General features: G+C 36.3%; 1 protein-coding gene across 1 annotated transcript in view; it reads right to left on the bottom strand.

The window, feature by feature from the left end:
- LOC100490346 (dynein heavy chain 3, axonemal) overlaps positions 1–22,356 on the bottom strand; it is a 522,485-nt gene that overhangs the window by 32,855 nt on the left and 467,274 nt on the right. The window contains exons 66-69 of the mRNA XM_031898872.1: positions 16,166–16,291; positions 12,316–12,493; positions 10,500–10,576; positions 7,879–8,172 (exon numbers count right to left, since the gene is read on the bottom strand). Coding sequence (XP_031754732.1) covers positions 7,879–8,172; positions 10,500–10,576; positions 12,316–12,493; positions 16,166–16,291 — 675 coding nt within the window. The remainder of the gene's footprint in view (positions 1–7,878; positions 8,173–10,499; positions 10,577–12,315; positions 12,494–16,165; positions 16,292–22,356) is intronic.

The following is a 22,356-nucleotide window of genomic DNA, read 5'->3' as shown; positions in this document are numbered from 1 at the left end:
AATAAATCAATCCATTATTTTGCACCTCCTTGGCTAAATCTAGATAGACACCTCCCTAAATGTGTAGGTTATCTTGTCTGTCTCTGGACATAATGTAATCTCCTCCCGTCATTCCCATTTCCAAAACGTAATTCTTCTAATGCAGTTCTTGCTGTTTTGTTAAGCTGCGGGGAGAATTGGCTGTGGTCATTTGACAATGACAAGATTCCCACTTGTCAAATTAAATCACTATTATTGATATAAATGTGGAGAGGTAAATCAGTAATTAAATGACTTAACTATTTCATTTTGCATTGGGAAGAATGCGGTAATATTCTGCATTATTTTACTGATTTCTTAAATTGAGGTTATTAAGTCACCAGAAAGTTAAATACTTTCCCCAATTGTTATTTAAATAGTCTATGAAAAATACAATTTTACCATTCTTGAAATTATGATCTGCTCATTTATTAAATGTTAATGTCTGCAGATATATACAGATATAAAAATAATTATAAAGCAGCAAAAGAACAATAAGAAGAACATCCAGACAAGAGAGAAGAACAAGAAAGACAAGTAAGGAGAATGACCATGCTCACTAGTAATCAGTGTTTTTAGACATCATATATCATGAATTGGATTATGTTTTTACCATTACAATAGTGCTTGGGGATTTAGAATACAGGTATGGACCTGGGATTTCTGGATAAGGGAGCTTTTTGTTATTTGGATCCCCATACCGTAATAATTTAAATAAACCCAACAGGATTGTTTCGCCTCTACTAAGGATTAATTATATCTTAGTTGGGATCAAGTACAAGGAACAATTTTATTACTACAAAGATAAAGAAAAAATATTTTTAAAATTCGAATTTTTTTTTATTAAAATGGGAGAAGGCCTTCTCATAATTTGTAGCTTTCTGGATAATGGGTTTCCAGATAAAGGATCCCACACCTGTACAAAAGATGCAAACCATTTTTATAGCATTTTCACTGTTATGCTCCAAAGTAGGCTGGGGGCTTATTGTGACTATGAAATCTGGGACCAATTCATACACTGAACAAAGGCTTTTCAAATAAGCCATAACAGCTTGCAGACTATTATTCTTGCACTGCTAGAAAAGTCCCCAACCACCTACAACACTGAAGTAGTGTCCATGACAGCTTGACTAACTCTGCCCCAGTTTGAGAGGGTACAATGGTTCCCTGCTAATTGTGTTTGTTGCTAACTTTAGTTGTTTCATCCCTTTAAGATTGCCGCCAATTTACTAACTTGCTTAATGAATCAAATGATTTATATATTAAATAGTCAATTTATTTTTCCTTATATGATTTTGCCATGTTAAGGTTTATATATAGGGATAAAACATATATGCTGTAATTGCAATTTTTTTTATTGGAATATAAGTAGACATAAATATAGTACATATTTACTTATATTCCAATAAAACAAATCTGAGAGGAATGTACAATAACAGAGGTTATACACATAATACTGAAAAAATAGTAAAATGTTGTGATTTGTATCTGATGTCGTAGATCATTTTTGCTTCCATAATTGTGGCCTTGTCATCAGTGCACACAGGGGTCATTGCTCTCTGGAAATTGTATTTTATTGTAGATGTGTTTTAGAGCGAATAGTGCTATAATATAAAGCTGCAGGAACTCTTTATTGCTTTATAAGGCCAAATTTCTCAGCAATAACCTTATGAAACAAAGAAGTCTACCTTTGAGTTTATAAGTGGGCCAAAGAAGCTAAAACATATATATTAATCACAAACTATTTGAGCTTACTGATCCTCAGCAGACATGTCAACTCACGTGGAGCCTGATTTCGACCCCCTCACCCAGTTACCAAAATAACAGCCTAGCAACAGCCCACTCATTAGCTTTCACCCAAAAAAACCCAACTCTCTCTCTAACTCTCTCCAAGGTCTATAATGCACCTGATTTACCTCAGAACACAAGCAGCATTGGGCAGTTCCACTTTCACTTTGACGTCTTTGATATGGATTTGTAATAAAAATAATTGGAGTAATAATAAGATTGTCGTGCAGCCAATTATTTTGGTACATCTGTACTGCAGTGATTGGTGCAGGCCTCTGTGGGAACCCTAGAGCTACCACCAGGTTCATCAGGTAGTTCACCAGGTAAAATAGAACTTAATATGGAAGAGGAGGCAGGAGGAAGGGAGTGGCACAGAGTGCTAATATATAGAAGTACAGGGAGTTCATGATGATACAAGTACCTGCAAATATCAAATGGAAGCTCAGGTGGGCTTGTGCCTATAGCAGAGAAATACATGTAGGTAACATCATGTCATAAACTTTTTTTTTTTTTGGTGTAAACACCTTAAAGTTCAAGATATACAGTACATTGCACAGATACTATGTTGAAGACTGTGTGGAAGCTTTCGAATCTTACAAATTACTTTTTACCTGATGAAAAATGACATGATGCTTCAGTCCTGTGCTTTTCTTCTAGATTGGAGATAACCAAAAATCTAAAAATTCAATCATCTTGTTTTACACTATTTAACATCCAGGGGTTTTATTAGGCCACCACAGTGCATATGTCCAAAATTATTTGCACAGTAGCCCATGTCTCATGAATGGAATTAAAATTGATTTAAAACTTTTTAAATGTGACAACTCCAAGGGGCCCATCTACTAACCATCGGGCAATTCAATAAAGTGGAGTTTTAGGAGCGACAACTCGAAAAATTTGAGTTTTCTCAGCAAATCTGCCCCATAAACTTACATCTCTGTCTGTGTACAACATGCATCTTGGAGATGATAAAGGGTGCCTAGATGGGTCAGGGTAATGGAACAGGCAAACATTTCAACACCTTTTAATGTTGCTGCAATAAGCTACAGCATATATAAGGTTTTGGTACAAGTAGAATAAAAGAATAACTTTGCCTCTCTTACTAATGTTTTTCAAAAGATGTTCTTAGTCTAGAGGGCCATTACAATGGTGGATTTATATGGTCTACTGTTAGCAAAGTATATAACAGACCATTAAAATTGTAATCTTATAATCTCTCAGTCTAACATTGACTATAACCTGCATAAACGTTACAGATATCGGTCAGATGCACCATTAAGTTTCTGATGTTCAAAATACATTTGATGTAATTTTCTTCTTTGGGGATAGCAGTCAAATTTCAATATTGATTTATATGCAAAATGATATATAGGATGATGGTACTGGTTTTAGTACCAGTAGGTTATTAGAACAAAGTTCTGCCATGTCAGAAGTGATACTAGCAATGCTATTAATAAATGTCACAAAATATGTACATTTTCTTGACTTGTTTGAATGACAAATGAAAAGTTGCCTATGTTGTGCTGCACATTTATGAAACTAGAAATGTGTCATGTTGAACAAGTCATTACACAGAGTAGGATATCTCTGCAATAGTTCAGCTATCTTTCAAGCACGACAAGGTTACACTGCGGAAGACACACAACAAAATAAATTCAGAGATGAAAAAAGCTGAGCGATGGAACTGAATTTCAGTTGACGTACATGTCAAGAGATTCAGAATGCAGGAAAGAAGAATATCCCCCTGTTCCAAAAACTAGTATTTAAACTTTAAAAAATGGATTAGGGCCTTGCAATTAGTGTCTAGATATAAACTTAATATATATAAACAAATTTGTTTAGTTCTAGGTCAATTGTATGCTGTAAAATATGATAGTGAATACCAAGTATGATATGTTTCTCTATTTTTTGTGTGTTTTTTTTTATAGTTGCATGGTATAATGTATATGGATATATTTTAAATGTAACAAATTTTAAACTGGGGTATGATACACTTGTATTAATAAGATACCTTTGTGCTGCATTCTGACTAGTATGACTAGTAGGCTAGCAAAGTAGTGGAGCTTTTGTTCTGTCGCTCAGACAAGCAAAGAATCTGGTACAGGTATGGGATCCATTATCTGGAAACCCATAATCCAAAAAGATCTGAATTAGGTAAAGGCCATCTCCCATAGACTCCATTTTAAGTACATACCGTATATACTCGAGTATAAGCCGATCCGAATATAAGCCGAGGTACCTAATTTTACCTAAGAAAACTGGAAAAACTTATTGACTCGAGTATAAGCCTAGGGTGGGAAATGCAGCCGCTACTGCTAAGTTTTAATAATTAAAATAAATACCAATAAAATGACATTAATTGAGGCATCAGTGGGGTATATGTTTTTCAATATTTATTTTAAAACAAAAACAGTAAACTAGCTCTGTAAGCGGAGAAGAGGGTCAACAAAAACAATATGAGTACTACCTCACGCTCATTGCACATTGGCAAACTGGCAGCAGACCCAGTCCCGGAGGAGATGTAAGGGGAAATAAGTATTGCTAGTGGGAGCCTAGGCCAGGGCACTGGAGGGTCTGGTTGCAGGTGGCCTTTGCACACAAAGGAGAGAGGGTGCTAGTCTAGAGGGACCCATGGCACCCGACTCGAGTATAAGCTGAGGGTGACTTTTTTCAGCACATTTTGGGTGCTGAAAAACTAGGCTTATACTCGAGTATATACAGTAATTAAAATAAAAATGATTTCCTTTTTCTCTGTAATGATAAAACAGTACCTTGTACTTAATCCCAGCTAAAATATAATTAATCCATATTGAAGGCACAATGATCCTACTGGGTTTATTTAATGCTTAAATTATTTTTTTTTGTAAACTTAAGGTATGGGGATCCAAATTATGGAAAGACCCCTTATCCAGAAAGCCCCAGTTCCAGAGCATTCTGTATAAAAGTTCCTATACCTGTAGTTTTATGGTATGGTGACATGTTTGACTATGCCTCTATCTCCTTGATATTGTACTAGAACACAACAGGGGTAAAGTGGTTAGCCAGAAAAGAAAGCAGCTTAGACCCTAAACCGCTCTTTTTGCTAATGATAGCTAATATGGGGGCAAAAAGCAAAGATACTGTATATAATTATATATTAATCCCTTGGGACTATTGAAGAATTACTAAATTAGACAAATACAAGTATAAAATAAAGCATTGTGATATATGGCCCATTATAATACTTTTTACTGGGTTGTTGACAATAACATTAAATGACAATTTTAACATTTTTTAGAAAATGTTAACCTTTTCTTTTAATAAATCATGCAAGCTTGCTATTTACACCACATTTTTCCTTCTAGTAGCGCTAATCCAGATTGATTTTAAGCTCAGTAAAACAAATGAAAAATTATATCATCACTTTAGGGCTTTGCATCAAAGGCAATTTATAAAGAGTCATTTAAAACTGTACAATGTGCAAAGTGTAAGTGAATGCAATTCACCATGTTTGTTTTTATCCAGAATATAATGTTTTCCCACAATAATTTAAGCAAACTTGCAGCTGCAATCTTGTCTTAAAATGTGTGCAACGGCACGTGAAATGCCCGTAATTGTGTTGAATTGTATTAAAAATAGTGCAATCCCGCTATGTGTTTTTATGCTGGTCACAGTGGGAACCCTGGAGCTATTTCCATCTAGGTAGCTTCAGGGTTCCTCTGCATTAAATGGTACTTGTGTATTGTGCAAAATGTATGCAACTGCACTTTAGCCTAGGCGCAATGGCACTTGGCATCAATACAAGGGCAAGGAACTTGCTTGGATATAAGTACCTTTAATTAATATTGTCAACAACTACAATCATTATAGTGCAACTGAAACTACATTTGTAAATAATAATGAGTGAAATTTTGTGCAGCAAATTTTTCATGACAAAATTCCACATTTTGCCATTATTTTCATGAAACCACTGACAAAACGCCATAAACACCTTTTAGTCACTTTGTGTTTGTGTCTCAGCCTTTGGTTTTACATGGTATAAAATTAGTTTTTCTGTGTTGTGTAAGTTTTATAAAAATAGTTATTATTGAGAATAAATTGGAAATAAATGTATTTTTACGTTTTCAGTCAGCTAATGATGTCATCAATAAAATCAGTATAATAGTCAAATCCCACCATGTGTAAGGTAAAATTGGGACATCCATGATATACATGCACATCCCAAAAATATAGCCATTTAGTTTCATCACAGCCAGTTAGATCAACTGTACTCCCAGGCTTAGGATCAAGGCATTTATATATGAATATGATTAAATATATTTTTAATGAAGAGGAGACTCTAATGAAATGGGATGAAACTGATAGATATTAAACATGTTTGATTATTTAAAGAAGCTCAATAAGTTGGCTACGTCTAAATCTAAAATTTAATGGGATAAGATTACTTTGGAAAATAACCAAAATGTAAAAATGATACCTAGAGGACTATTTTAAACACTAGCTTTCAGTGATAAAAATTCATCATGAAAAAAATGAGAAATACAATTCTAGCTCAAACCTCATGTCATCTTAAAAAGAAGCACTTACATAGTATAATAAAGAAAATTTAATTTCAGATGAAACCCTTTTTCTAAAAAAAGACATTTCCAGCACATAACATTTTAGAAGAGCCTCAAAGAGATGAGTTATAAAAAGGGAAAGATAGTCCAGGTGGCAGGCTTAACAATCAGCCCTAGTTGGTATGATTTATTTTTTTTAATAACATATATAAAGTATTAAAACAAAATATGACTTGAGTGTTAATGAAAAATATTAATATGAATTAGACTAAAAGTTTTTCACATTAAGATAACTGGGGGCCTCAGATACTGTATACTTTGGAGGGCCAGATTATGTCATCTCTAATCCCGCAATACGAAAGTGCTATAATATTAGAAATGCATATATTAACATTTACACAGGGTCATACTGGGCCAGCGGTGCACCGAGAAAAACCCACGCCAACCCAATATTGGCTGGTGATCACCTGGGCCGCAGATCACCCTCCCTCAATGTGCCGAAGGTAAGAATAAAGTATGCTCACTCTGGGGAGGGTTTGGGCCGTGGCCGGGGTCTCTTGGGGAGTGGGGGGCCCCTGGGCATCAGCCCCAGTAGGCCCTGCACCCCCCAATCCAGCCCTACATTTACAAATATTCCAAAGGGCAGTGGTCTTTATCATCATGTACTACCAGTACTCAATAACTTCCATATCCAAATGATGCCTCCCCCAGCCCAACAATTATGAATTTAGCACTGTCTAAGGCAAGCAGCACTGTATTTATGTGCAGGATTAATTTTGGAATCATGGTAATGTAAATAACGTTTTGAATATTAACTTTATTTTGTAGTACTCTGGCTAAAAAAACTTAAGCGCCACTTCTACAATCCTATAACTTTCAAGGCCTTTTCCGTTTTAGTGTAGGGCTTTACACATCTGTTTCTATTCTGTTCCTGAATTTGTGTAAATTTGTATAATTAATCCAAGAGTATTAGAGGTTATCACACTGCCTTATTAATAATCCATTAGAAACTAAATGTCCATTTCAAAGCACTTTCAGAATAGATTCTTGTTCTCTAAGATAGCATTTGTCTTGTTCCTGAATTCTAACACAAGCTTCTATATTAGTATTATTAAGTTCAGCATCACCTGCATTGAATTCATAATTACTTATGTTGCCTCTAACTGAAAGCTCTCTGGAGATACATCCCATCGCCATTTCTGTTACTTTGCTACTCTGTAATATAATTTAGTTTATTTCCCTTATTCTACTGTACCATGGAAAATAATCTTTTCATATTAATACATTATATGACTGCATCAGCATCTATTCCCCATACCTATTTGCTACAAATTTGTGTTTTCCTCTCTGCTCAGTGGTTTTACATAGCTTTAATTTAAAGACAGTTCAAGAACATCCCACAGATGTGTCTATCTATCTATCTGAAAAACATAAGGCTACATATTGTATACATTGCAATTACATATATGTTGACATTATTGTTAGATTTAACACTACATTTGATGAACATTGCAAACACAATAAATGATCCTACCTCTGTTTTTTTGCAACCATTAAAGAAAATGGGATTGGAAATTGGATCACTGAGGTAGGACTTTAGAAGGTTTGCTCTTAATCCCTTTGGGGGTTCATTGGTCATTTTTACCCCACTCTGCAACACTGATACAGGAAAGTTTTGTGATGGGTAGCTGGTTAGCCACAGTCGGAACGTAGGTTTTGTCTTTTCAGAATCTGTAATAACCTCTTCACAGATCTGCTCTAGATCTGCAAGCCAACTAGTGGCAAGGTGGCAGTTTTGTAGTATCACCCATGTACCATCTTCTGCTGCCTAAAATGATGTTACAATTTGGGGAGAAAAAAAAAATGATTCACCCATCAACATGTAAAATTAAGACTGAATCCCAAACAATATGGATAAAAAAAACTAAACACAATTATTATCTAGGAAATTAAGTTATACAGTCTCTGTGACCTTTAATCAATCATCCAACTGTTAATGTTAATTTTCCTGATTTAAAAATCATAGATGTATTTGCATTTTAATGGCCAATAAATGAGTGTCATCAGGAAGAAATAATGGATCGTTGGCCTTTTGGTGTAACTTCTTTGTAAAATATTTATAAGAAACAGAAAATTAGGAGACACTATGAAAATGAATGTATGATAGACTGGCAGAGAGAAAGGGAGTATTAGACATTTATAAGTAACAGTGTTTTTTAGAGAAAGACATACTGCAAGAAGAACAAGAATGTGGTGATAGAGAGTTAGAAGTATGTATTCAGCTGCTAAGATTACTCTAAAAGGACAGTGAGCAGAAAGAACGATACAATTCTATGGAGAAAAGTTATAGTTATCTCACATTCCTATAAATGAGCAATGAACAGCAGAAGGGTAATAGAAATAACCATATATACACACTAGGGATGATTCACAACTGCAAGTGCAGTTATTGTCATGCAAGTTCTCCACAGTCATTGCATGAACGAACGTATTCATTAAGCGTACTTAATGTGTGTGCATTTCTGTATAGTTGCTCTCATTGCTTCTTGCTACTCTGCCCATCATGCCTCCTGTTCTGAACTGAGCACAGACTACTGACACAGGTGAACCTTGGAGCTACTGCCACCTCTGATGGTGATGGTAGCTTCATGGTCACCACAGTGGTGGCTTGCGTCAGTCACCACAACACACTTTGGCAAACCCCATTTAATTAAATTACTTACATCAAAATGCACTCTTTGCACTTCCATATAGTGGTGCTTGGCACCACTCAGTCCTTCCTGCCCTCCAAATGGAGTGCTGCTGTGCCTGTTGATGCAGGGGAACCCTAGAGGTATCATCACTTCCTCAGCAGGCAGTAGCTCCAGGGTTCCCTTTGTGCCCAGAATCAATAGGCAATGTGCTCTTAAATAATTGGGCACAGATGCTATTTGCATGGCAAACACTGGAAATGCAGACTTCAGTGCAATTGCATCTGCAAGAAAATGCACCCGCAGTTGTGTTCATTTTGACAATCAGACACAATTGAATTAGATGCTATATTGTGGGAAAAAACATGGCAATGGCACTTATAGCTGAACTTTGCTTAAAGTGGACCTGTCACTCAGACATGAAAATCTGTATAATAAAAGTCCTGTTCAAATTAAACATAAACCCCAAATTCATTTTTATATTAACACATCCAAACCCATTATAAAGGCATTTAAAAATCACAGCTGTCAATCATATATTGCTTGCCCCGCCTCTATGCCTTAGGGGCAGACAATAACTTTAGCTTTCCATTCAGCACTACCTAGATGTCACTGCACATATCACTTTCCTCCTCATCATCTAATTATGTAGCCAGTGCATGGACCTGGGCATCTGGCCCCCCATTCTGGCACAGAAACAAGATTTTGGCATGATACAAAGCTTGCCTTCATAACAGTGTCCACAAAATGGCACCTGCCTGCTTGCTTTGATTGAGTAATTCCAAGACGGAAGGAAACAAGGTTTATATTATTTATATAGAGTAAGTAAAGTTTATTTTGCTCAACTAACAATATAGAAAATAATTTGGACTTATTTCTTAGGGTGACAGGTCCGCTTTAATGCACTTGTGGTCGTAAATGACCCCTTATATCTGAATATACTATACTATATGATCAAAAGGATCCAGAATCCCCTTCTAACATCATATGTTCACAACTGGAACACTTACTGCCAAGTTCCAAAATGTGCTTATTATCACCATGTTTAGTGCTAAGCTGGAGTGGTGTGATGCCATAACTGGACATTGCAGTAGTCGAAATACTGATTTGCTGAAATGTAAGTGCAATAATTTTATGACCTGCATAGTGCTCTGGAACACGAGCTGTGAGTTGGGCTTGATTGGCCAACATTCCAGCCCAACATCACAAATAATCTTGTGTTTAAATGGAAGCAAATCCGCATATTATTACCTTTCCAGAAGAGTAGAAGCTAGAAACAAAGGGAGTACCAACATCAAATAGCACCTTTTTTGGATAATATTTTATACAGGTGTTCAAATACTTTTGTCAATATAGTGTATATAAATAACGTGTTGGATATACAGAATAGTGACTTAGGTTTTCAATGTTCCATAAATTTCCTTCACAATAAATAACAATAACCTCAGTCAGCATGTACCCTTACTTTTTCAATCATTCTCCGAGCAATGGGACCTTGACCCTGACCAAGAGAAATAGTCTGAAGATTCACACCACCCATTTCTGCAAACAAAAGGATAAAAAATGTGTTTAGAAATAAAAACTGATTGCACAATATAATAAAAAAATTATAGAAGTGCCTCCTTTAATGTACAGGGCACAACTGTCATTATTTGAACTGTATATTACTGTAATATATATATGGCATTGATTTTTTAACAGTATGATTAAATAAAAATTAATATTTTTTTTTCTTAAAATATCCTGGTGTGCACCTGATTACTTTGGAATCTTGCAAATATACAAGAAGATATAAAATCCTTACAAAAATCTCAATAAAGTAGCTCTGTTCACTTTAAGCAACACAAAATCTCAAAATAAACGTCCTGTATGACATTAACAAATATGTTTTGTGCTATGAAACACATTTCAGCTGTCTCAGCCTGACATTTCATCCCTATTTCTTATCTGATTCCAATAACTATAACTAGGAACGAGTATATGTAGCCAGCCACTTGAAAAAAGTGCAATCTTAACAGTTTCCCTGGCCATTTGTTAAAAAGGATTTCTGTACAGCATTGGTGTCTCGGTAGAATACTGAAAGTAAGGTATATTGTAAGAACCTGTTTCCCAAAAATGCATTCACTTTAAGGGATCATCCAAGGATGCATTTTATGTATCAACTAAGATATTCCCCTGAAAGTTTTTTTTTTATATATAAAGGAAAGTAAAGGCTCCAGGATCCAGAATTAGCAGGAGGTATGAATGGTACTGTAGAACAAAAGAAAAGAATAATAAATACAGGCAGCACTGCTTCAGATGTCTTGTGTAGGCATACAGTCACTTCTCTGAGAATTCTTGCAGCATCCCTCAGTGCATGAAAACATTTATTAGAATAAACAGAGTATTATGAGTCTGCCTTTAGTCAAAAGAACACATATTATTCCAGTGAAGAACAACACAATGCTGAGCTGTTTTAGTGCATACTTATATGATCATATATTAGATGAAGCAAACTTTGTTCATCATGTCTCAAACAAAACAACATATCACAATTGTCTTAAACCGATCACCATTTCATAATACGTTATACTATTGATTTGGAAAAAAACTCTTATAATAAGTAATAAAATTAGCAACAGTGTACGATGCATGCAGAACCTATGGACCAGTTGATTTGCAAGCAAACATAACATGAGTAATGTGAATTGGGATTATTTTGACTAGAAGTTAATTTTCTAACAATGAAAAAGATTTACAGCAAACGATAGAATGGTAAAACAAATCAAATCAAATTAATCCAAACGTCTACCATTTCTTAAAAGTAACACTGCACTGGTTGGAAAAGGCTAGTTCAGTCAAAGCAGGTGGGTAACTAGATAGGATTAGTGATGAAAGAAATAATTTGCCAGGCATGGATTTGCGACGAATTTCCACGTTTTGCAGTGGTGGATTATTTTGTGAAATTACTAAATTCGTTGTGTGACAAAAAATTGTCGCCCCTGTCAACAAAAATATGGCACTTAACATTTTTGCCGTTTAGCGGATTTACCGCTCTTTTCAAAGATTCACAAATTTTTCAGCGAAGCAGAATGGGACAGATTTGCTCATCATTAGACAGGATTTCCATCCATCAGGACACAATGATGTCCCATGGGTAAGCATGCTGTATATAAAGAAAGCTGTTCATTTAAGAGTACCCAGAATAAGTGTATGTTACAGGTTATGGTATAAACCTGAAGAAATGATAAGAAAAGAATGAAATGATAACAAATGCACATGGATTAAGCTTTAATGCAGACCTTGTTCTTCTGCAAATTTAATCAAGGATTCCAGAGGATCAGCTCCAGGGGAAAGGATGAAGATAAGTGGTGTACTGGGAGAAGAATCCAAATAACTGTGCTGCAGGTCGAATGTTGGTGGGTCTATGTAGTTAGGACCCATTTTTTCCGTCAGAAATTGCTGGACTGCAGGAATAACCTAAATAAAAAAGACAAATTAAGGTCATCATTTTACCTTACTAATATCAGCAAATATGCATGGAAGTAAATGTATCTTAAAGTACCATATTTTCAGATTAAAATGATGGTTCCAACATGCTTTTCTGTAGAGACTCCTATGACAAAGAGATGGAGCAGAAAGGCCTAAATGAACCCCTTTTCTAGCAAGGAGTATTTAAAGTGTTGATTCTTACACAACAATTACTTTTTAGATATTTGCATAGAAAACTTTTCTAAGGCATCAGATGTGTTTCATGAACAAAGGGACTTTAGAAGAGGTCTCTGTTTCCTTCTAACATATTCCCCTGACTCTATCACATTCAGAAGAACTGGACATCACGTAGCATTGTTGTCACAAAATTCAATATAGCAGTTTAAAAAATCAACGTAAATTGCTTAGAAGACCACTCTGGGCATTTTAAAGGTTTACATATCCTTTAAAGTCACAGGCTTATACACAAGTACACAACTACAAATCGAGCAAAAAATGTTAAGAGATAAATGAAACCATCCAAAACTATTAAACACCCTACAAACCATAGTTTTAAATTAAGTCCTCCACTGAAATTATAATCCCCCAAATAATATTGAAAATTGTGGCCAGTTGCACTAACTATCTTACATCTAACTGCATCTAACAAACTAACATGAAACACAAAACTTGGGGTACATGCCAAGAAATCTTGGGAAATGTACTGTAGTTTATGCAATACTATATTGAAAGATCATCTGTGCTTAAAATAAAAGATAGTTTCCCCTATTACAGAACCAAGAGTAGCACTGAATCGCTGAATAAGGTAATGCTCCTCTTCAAAATTCAGTGACAGCGGGTCAATTCTACTGTCTATCTCTGACAGACAATAACATGAATGAGCTGTTACAGCAGGTTCAATAAAACTACTGTATGACATTTAAATCAAAGAGCTGGCAAGGGAGCTTGGTTGGATGGGGGGAAGGTGGATAGGAAAACTAGAGAAGAAGAAAGGGCAGACTAGTGATGGAATTGTCTGAATAAAGAAGCAATCCAGATGCTGGGACTGGTGGGGGTCTGATGTCTGGTGTGGAAAAAGGCAGCATGCAGGCAGTAAAACTTATAGAAAAGTAGGAGAGGGATGTTGGTGCTGTCATTTGTGCATGGCAGTTAAGGTGCTAGGATTTGTGTCCCTGACAGTCAGGGTGTTAGCTGGGGACCTGGTAGCTGAATGAGGAGAAATAGTTTGATTGCAAGCTTTGTGTAGCATAACCATGTTTTCATTGAAAATGTAGTGACAAATGAACCCTTGCAGATAATAAATGATCATATCTATCAGAATTCACCTCTGGTAAAAGGGTAGATTGAAATTATACAAATGTCCCTGATATCATTCTCTTTTGATTTCATCCAAATGTTCTGTGCTGTTCTGTCTACTGCGATTTGTCCATTGTTAAAGACAAGTTATATGCAGATAAGTAGGAGGAGCGTTCTTGGCCATTTTGGCAGCGTTGGGATAGCATCATTTTGTGAAGCAGAGCTTGGCCCAGAAAAAGCCCGGTATTCATGGGTTGTGTGGACACTGCTTAGTGAGATACTATAATGAAAGTCATGTGCCCTAATTTTCTGCAGTTCAATATAGTAAAACATTTTGAGAAAAAGGAGTCCTTTCATTTCTTACCTATTACATTCAGAGTATAGCTATTTGCTTTTATATTGTCATAGAGCTTTTTGGTAACTTCAAATAGCCTTATAAATGACAGTATGGAGAACTAAATCTTCAATAAACAGGCACACAAACAGACACACACACACACACACACACACACACTTCTTATTGATTTTTTTAACGCCTCCTGCCCTGTGTCTTTTTTTTTTGCAGATTACTAAAGCTCCTATGGTTTTCTTTCTTTGTTATAAGCCAGATATTGGAAGCTGCAAAGACACACGGTCTGAGGCTTCTTCCAATTTCTTTAAGTTCTGCTCTCATTTAATAGATTTGACCTAATTATCTGCTCCACAGTAATATCCCCCACTGAAAGGTTGGGCACACCAGCCGGAGTGACTGCCGAGTTGTTATAAAATCCAAGGAATCAGCATCTGTTCATTCTTCCCTGCTGTAATATTTTTTTCGAAAGTTAAATAAAAAGGATCAACAGTTTTCTGAATACCAATCTTTACCAGCAGAAAAAACTGGCATGAGAGGAAGGCAACCTGCTGCTTTCTCTTGTCAAAAGCTCATTTCCAGTTAGATTTCTGCAGCCGTTGCATTGAATTTTCATTATGTTCTTCAGTAGTCTTTAAGAAACAGATCAACAGCCTGACAGTGCTTTTGAAATTCATAAGATATTCTTTCCCCTTTTCTACAGAAATTGACTGATGAACTCTTGGGTGTGGAAAATATCCCAAATCTATTATTCTTATTCTTAATTAATATAGCACCATCATATTCTGCTTTACTTTGCAGAGATTATACATTCTTCACATTCTGTCCATGCCAAGTGGAGTCCATGTCTCATTCACTTACACTATGGACAGTTTTATTTCAAGGGACAATTAAGCTGTCTTATGTTTTCATGGGGTGGGGTGGGGGGTATAAAAAATAAATACCTAAAAATAACCAACACAAGAAATTAAAACTCCTTGCATTTAGTGCCTCAGCTGGAACTGAACCTGGGAACTCATCACTTTAATGATATAGATAACCACTGCACCACTGTACTCTTTCAACTTGCAAGTGGTCTACCTGGTAAATGGTGAGTTAAAAGACAATAGTAAGCAGTAAACTGGAAAACTATTTGCCTATGATAAAAGTATTCAATTCATTTTTAGGGGAATTACACTGCTGAAATGGAACCTTTTAGTATTTGACCCTGCCACAAAATTATTCAGCTTTCCAACAAGATATATGAGCCCGGAATATGCTCTATAAGTATGTGCTAATAATCAATAGTTGGACCAAACTACCAGAGTACCAGGAGAACTGTCTGTGGGACCAACTATCAGGTGATCCTCGTGGTCATTCAACCATGTGACATGCTATGCTTGCCCCTGGCCAAGCCCCCATTCTTTATAAGCAAAAAAAAATGAATGGATAAGAACAGAGCAAAGGGAGAACAATGGTAAAAATTGACAAAAAAGGGAGAGAAGAAGAAACAGAAAAAATAAAAAGTTACAAATGCAGAGAACAAAAAAGCAACGTAAAGAAGTAATGGAAAGAGAATAGGAAGAAAGAATACTGGCAGGCAGACAAGTAAGGACCTTCCAAGTAATGGAGTGGTTTCACTCTTACATTTAATTCATTCGTGCTTTTTCAATTTGGATCTTTTAATAAATGACAGACATTTGTGGTTTCAAAAACTCTAAAAACACTAAAATCCAAATGTTTATAAATCTGACCTTAGGTGTATATTATAAAAGTATCTTATGGTTCACCCTATGAGAACTTTATTCAAGTCTACAATGTAATTTGCAATTTCCTTAAGACATTTATTCTCATAACTTTGAATCTCTAGCATTGAGAGCAACAGTGAAACTATAGTATCAGTGACAATGTAGTAAATGGCACTATATTAATGACTATGCTACATTTTTCACTTCTGTGTGTTGCTGTGAAGATTGCATTTTATTATGTATTACATATATGGTTATGATGCAAAACTTTATATTGTGTACAATTACCTTGTCAGGTCGTATGCAGCGTAACAACAACAGTTTTTGAAAACTAGTCAGGAGATCTTCCCAAGGATCCGGCCATTCCATTTCATTGGGCAGATGAGAATCATAGATCTTTTTCCATTCGGCAAGCTACAAAAAGTAAAGGTCAAATCTTTGGTTTTATGAATATATTTTTATACATCATTGAGATATGGCACAAGCTGGTGTCTTTAGTATAGGTGGTAAGACCAGGGGTTCAGTAGTTCCTACCCCTTCTTTATGGCCTCGGAGGTAGCTTCTACCTAGTGCCCTACATACAGACAGTTGTGGCAAATCTTAGCTTTTGATGTAGGTGAATGCTGATGATGGCAGCTTTCTAAGGCTTGCCATATAAGTTTCTTGGAATGATGGGACTTCTTTGCACCCTGCTGGCATACCAATTATATTTCTGGTGTGGCTGACCCAGTTTCTGTATATTGACGTTTTTATATTAAAGTAAGGCACACCATGATGGAACCTGTCTGCCAAATAGTTGTTAAAAGGTTTGCTTCCATTATACCATTTTGCATTTTATACATGCACTTGATGAGATATACATCATAGGGGTGGATATTTAGAAGAATGCAAACACCTTTATAGCCCCTATATTTCTGCAGTTTCTGTCTCATTCACCAGCCAGATTTGTTATGAAACATAAAAGAAAATGTGAAGCCACTCATTTAGACAAAAAAGCTCAAAGGTGCTAATCTGTGGAATTTAATTTTCCGATATTAACTACTGCACAGCATAATTATAAAAAATAATTTCCCACAAACACATTGTTGCAGTCAAAATCCACTCTCACCCACATATGACGCTTCACCTTTATCTCCAGTTGGCAGAGAGAGTATTTATGTCTATCTAATTACTGTAAGAAAATGTCAAGCGAATTTCCACTACATTAAATCAGCTATTTTGTCAATGTTGATGTTCACAACTGAAGAAAGTCTAGACAGTTTTAAATTTTTATATATCACTAGTCTCGTGTTTGTAAAGAAACAACAGTTCCTTCAAGTGAACTCAACCTTTTCTTCTCCTATTTGATTATCACCAAGCTTTCTCCTCCCATTCCTCATTTATCTGTTGTAATTCATTTAGAAATGCTCATAATAATTTGCAATTTAAACAAACCTTTGGGGGCAATAAACGGCAAATGGTTTTTCAGTGAGTGCAATGAACTCTGCTCAGTTTATTATTTCTATTCTAAAGTTCAGATCTCTATATTACAGAATATGCATTGTGCTTACATGACAGCAATGTGAAATTCTATCTAATATAATGTGCATACACTATTGTAAAACATTACTTAGATCAACATAATATTATTCTCAATACGATGGTAACAAACAAGTAGTTAAAATTATTTGACACACAGAGGGATCCTTTAAAGCAAAACTATTATCTGTCTGCCCCTGCCCACTGCCCATATGGATGTACAGTAGAACTTAATCTGCTCATATATAATGAACTACAGTGTAGTTAAATTAGTTCTTGGTTCACCAAAACAAGTTCTTGAATCAGTTTGTGGGGTTATTCATTTTCCTTGCAAAAGTGGGCAAAAGTATCCAAACCACGGCGAGACCAAAATCTCACTTCCAAACCAAGTGCATCGATATGATTATGTCTTTTCTTTGATGCTATAACAGCCTCTATTCTACAGGGCAGCATTCTAACCCATGCCACAGGTGATCAGTTGGGTTGAAGTTAGGGCTCCGTGCAGACAAGGCAAGTACTACCACTTCTATCTCAGCAAACCCATTCTGTATGGGCCTTATTTTGCGCATGGTGGCATTATTGTGCAGAAACAGGAAAGATCCTCCCCAAATGCTTGTCCCAAAGTAATGAAGAACAGAATTGTCAAACTGGTGATATTTACACATTCAGCTGGCATTTAGCACTGGACATGGGGATGTTAGGTTTATTTGCTTCTGTTTACCCATGAAACCCCAGTGCAGGAGGCATAATCCTTCCAGGAACAAACTTAACATTGCTAACATTGCTTCCAGGAACAAACTTAAACTCAGTAAAATTCCAGCTAAGGACATATGATTTTAGATGTCTGTCTATCTACCTTTCTTTCTATTAGGGATGCAGTGAATCCAGGATTCAGTTAGGGATCTGGCCAAGATTAGGCCTTTTTCGGCAGGATTTGGATTCGGCCGAATCTACGCTCCTGGCCAAATCCTAATCCTTAACATCTCATGACTTTTTTTCATGTAAACATGGTAGTTGAACATTTTTCACCACGCACAACGCGCTTAGCAACGTATAACCCAATAACGTATACACAAATTAGGGTTCCGATTTGGTTCTGTATTTGGTCGATTCTCTCACAAAGTATTCAGGGATTCAGTGCATCCCTACTATCTATCTATCTATCTATCTATCATCTATCAATCCCTCCAAGCACACACTCCATCTTAAAAACATACTGATAGGGTAGCCACAGATTATAAACTTGGCAAAGGCTATGTAACCAGCCTGAAATGGTTTGCTCGTGTATGCTTTTCCCTTTATCACAATTACTGAGTAGAGCAAAGCTCATATATAAAGAACTAGAAATAGTAGAATACTCTATATAGACAACAGGTTACACTCTGATCTTCTTACACTCAACAGTGATTCATTTTAATTGGAAGTTGGACTACCCATGTGATGAAAATATTACTAAGATGGGTACAAATGGGTCTTAAACTGGTTTATTTTAAACACGGAAATTTGAGGCTCCACCTTAAACAAAACAATGCAATTCAGCAACACTGCCTTACTCTAAATAATCTTGAACTGTAGTACTCACTTAAATCAAGAGCTTTTTCATGGCAGATTAACTAAGATTACTGTCACTACCTCTCTGAACACTTTGGTCCATAAAATGGTTAATTTTACACCTGGTTTACTAACCACACATTACTCATAGAGGTGCCCAACCAGAGGCTCAGGAGTAACATATTGCTTACTCGTTAGATGTTGCTTCCAGTGGCCTCAAAGAAGGTGTTTATTTTTGAATTCCTGGCTTAGAGGCAAGTTTTGGTTGCATAAAAACCAGGTGTACTGCCAAACAGAGGCTCATGTAGGGTGCCATTTCACATAGGGGCTACCAAATAATCAATCACGGCTCTTATTTGGTACCGCCAGGAACATTTTCTATATGTGTGTTGCTCCCCACCTCTTTTTACATTTGAATGTGGATCACAAGTAAAAAAAAAGTTGCATACCTCCCCCGTACAGCATCTAAACATAGGGTCTAACCATCTCTCTCTAGGTATATGCCATGTAGGCCTGCTATTTTGCCTGCTATTTGACTTGAGCTCTTCCTGAGGCTTATTTCCAAGGGCTATGGGCTACATGCTCACTAAGGAGTTCCAAGAAATAAGTGTAACTTCTTCCTTACATATACCAGGAGATCACCTGACACTAGTGTGTCCATCCTAGCAGTCTGAGTACCTCACTGAGAGGGCACTGCAAGATGAGTGCACATTTATTTATTATATCCATAAGTCTATTTTATATAATTGTGTTTAGTATATTTTCCCTCCAACTTCTAACTTGCTTTTCTTGTTCTTTATCATGCTGATACCAGACCAATGCTAGCCTGGTCCAGGTGCAGTTAATTCAGAACACATATATAAATAGATAATACCACTATTTACCAGGTGTCAGATGTAATTTTTTTCCATGCTTTCTGTTCATATAAACACAATAGAATGTCAGAGAAGGAAGAGCCATCAGAGGGAGACATTTAGCTAAGAAATAAGTTTGAAGTAGCAGCAAAGATTTCATTTTGCAAGTGAAAACTTTGAGTGAAAACAGGTTCGCCCTGCAGATCTAGGAACTGTCATTTTATTTTTTAAGCAACTGTCTACCAAAGACCACAATAAAGGGTGTAATTGATGTTTGACATTGGTTTGTCTTAAAAAAAAAAGCAGTCATCAGTTAACTAAATAAAACATTTTTATGATCTGTGACTCAACAGCTGAAAACCAACACTACTACTACTAACGAACATTAAAGCTTATTTACTAATTATGCAGACATATTTCAGTGCTATGCAGACATTTAAATTTATCCGTGGTTCATATAAGTAATGCCCAGAGTCCATGTTTTAACTGTATACATTGTTCCCCCCACGGCTGATTTATAAGGGTGATAGAAATTTAGTGATATTTCATATATTCTTAAATTTAGTGTTAATTTTCTCTTCTTTTCATATGAACTTTGAGTAAGTGCCACACAAGGACTGCCAGGCAACCCTCCTCCACGAGCCCATTAAGAACCGGCAAAGGGTGTTCTGATCTTCCCACATTATTGTGCCAGGCTTCTTCACTTAAGCGCCTGACCAAGTATTATTAGCACCCAAGACAATAACCTTCTCTTGCACTGTATGCTGGCTGGGGAATTAAATGGTTAGGGTACCCCCTGCTCAGCTATATACTGGCTAAAGAGTTACTGATAATGCATACAAGTAGGGTGAATCTTCTGTACTATATACCAGCTGGGCACTCATACTTAGGGTATGTTGATTCAAATTACAGAAATGTCCCTCTGCAAAACTCAAGGGGTCATTTATACACAATTTGCACCTTGGCAGTAACCTATGGCAACCGTTTAGGAGTTTGTTTTCATTGTTCTACCGGCAGCTTAAAATTGATTGGTTCTTATGGGTTACTGCCCAGGTCCAGATTTGGCCATGGTTAATAAATGAGCAGGTCATTCTAGATAATAGTGCAAACTAATATACTGTAATCAGGTCATGTTAGACCACTCTAAAGAGTCTTTACCGTGGTTGTTCTGTTTTAAGGAAAAATTCGACCATCAATATAATATCATATATGCTTCTTATTGTCTCATTAGCAGTTCTGTCTGGGTGTGTTTGTATATTTTTGCTCAGAATAAAGACACTTAGGGCAACATTTAGACTACCATATATACTCGAGTATAAGCCGATCCGAATATAAGCCCTAGGTACCTAATTTTACCTAAGAAAACTGGAAAAACCTATTGACTCGAGTATAAGTCTTGGATGGGAAATGCAGCAGCTTCTAAATTTCAATACTCAAAATATTCCAATAAAATTAGGGTCTATCAATCTTACTGAACAAATTCGTGCAGGGAATGAGTATGCGAGATGCCAGGCTCCCCCCTACTGCCTCCTCTAGCAGGGTCACCTGGAGAAGTAATCACTTATTAATACCTGCCCTGCTCCTCAACCTGTCTATCAAAAGGAGCACATCATAAACTGAGAGGATTCAGCTTGAGCTTTACTTCAAGGAGCTTCATCCCTCTTCCTCCCTCCTCACCTCAATAGCATGCAGGCTTGATGTTCTGTTGCCTGCCTGCTTCAAATAGTTCCATTCCTGCCTGCTTGTAAAGGCTCTCCCTCCCCCTCGGACAGACACCAGAGCTGAGAGCAGGGAGCGTGTGATGTCACGCCGGGGGCGGGGCAAGGAACCAGGAAGGAGCGGAGCACAGAAGAGCACAAAGGGAATCAGGTAGCAGAGGGTGTTAGTGGGAGGGACTTGAGTATAAGCCGAGGGTTAATTTTTCAGCACATTTTGGGTGCTGAAAAACTCGGCTTATACTCGAGTATATACGGTATATTGGGCAAAGGAATAGTTCTAAAGAAGGCAAGCTGAAATGAAAACAGGATTTCTTGTGATAATCCATTTTTAAATATGAATGTGTTTTTGTTTAAACCTGTTGTTGCTATGAATGCAGCGTTGCACTTACCCAGACCAGTCTGAAGTATTCACCTACATTAAAAAAAGATAAATTCCCATTAAGTCTAGATTTACATAAAAGACTTGTGATTGGTCACAATGATATGTTTTCTGCCAATCAAGAAATTAAATTATTTTTTTTGTGGTAAAAGTCATTGTAGGTGTAATGACTTCTCAGCAGGAAAAATGTCATTCCACTTTAAGTTAGTGCCTGGGAACAGGCAAGTGCAATTCTCTGCATTAACATAATTGAACATATTTATAACATTATCAAAAGGTTCTTCCAGAAAGCACTTAGGTTATAAAAAGAGAGTAAAAATGCAGGATAAATATATTAAAATTGTATCTCTCTTTTAAAATCTGCTATGTTCACTAAAACCATAGGCAAATTGTTATGTTTGATTTTCAGCCATCAAACTTAGATAGAACCCCTTCCAATACATTTCAGTGCATATAGCT

The sequence above is a fragment of the Xenopus tropicalis genome, chromosome 3 (assembly GCF_000004195.4).
Source record: "Xenopus tropicalis strain Nigerian chromosome 3, UCB_Xtro_10.0, whole genome shotgun sequence".
Lineage (NCBI taxonomy): Eukaryota > Metazoa > Chordata > Amphibia > Anura > Pipidae > Xenopus > Xenopus tropicalis.
The sequence above is the reverse complement of the archived record's forward strand: the minus strand, read 5'-3'. Positions and strand labels throughout refer to the sequence as shown.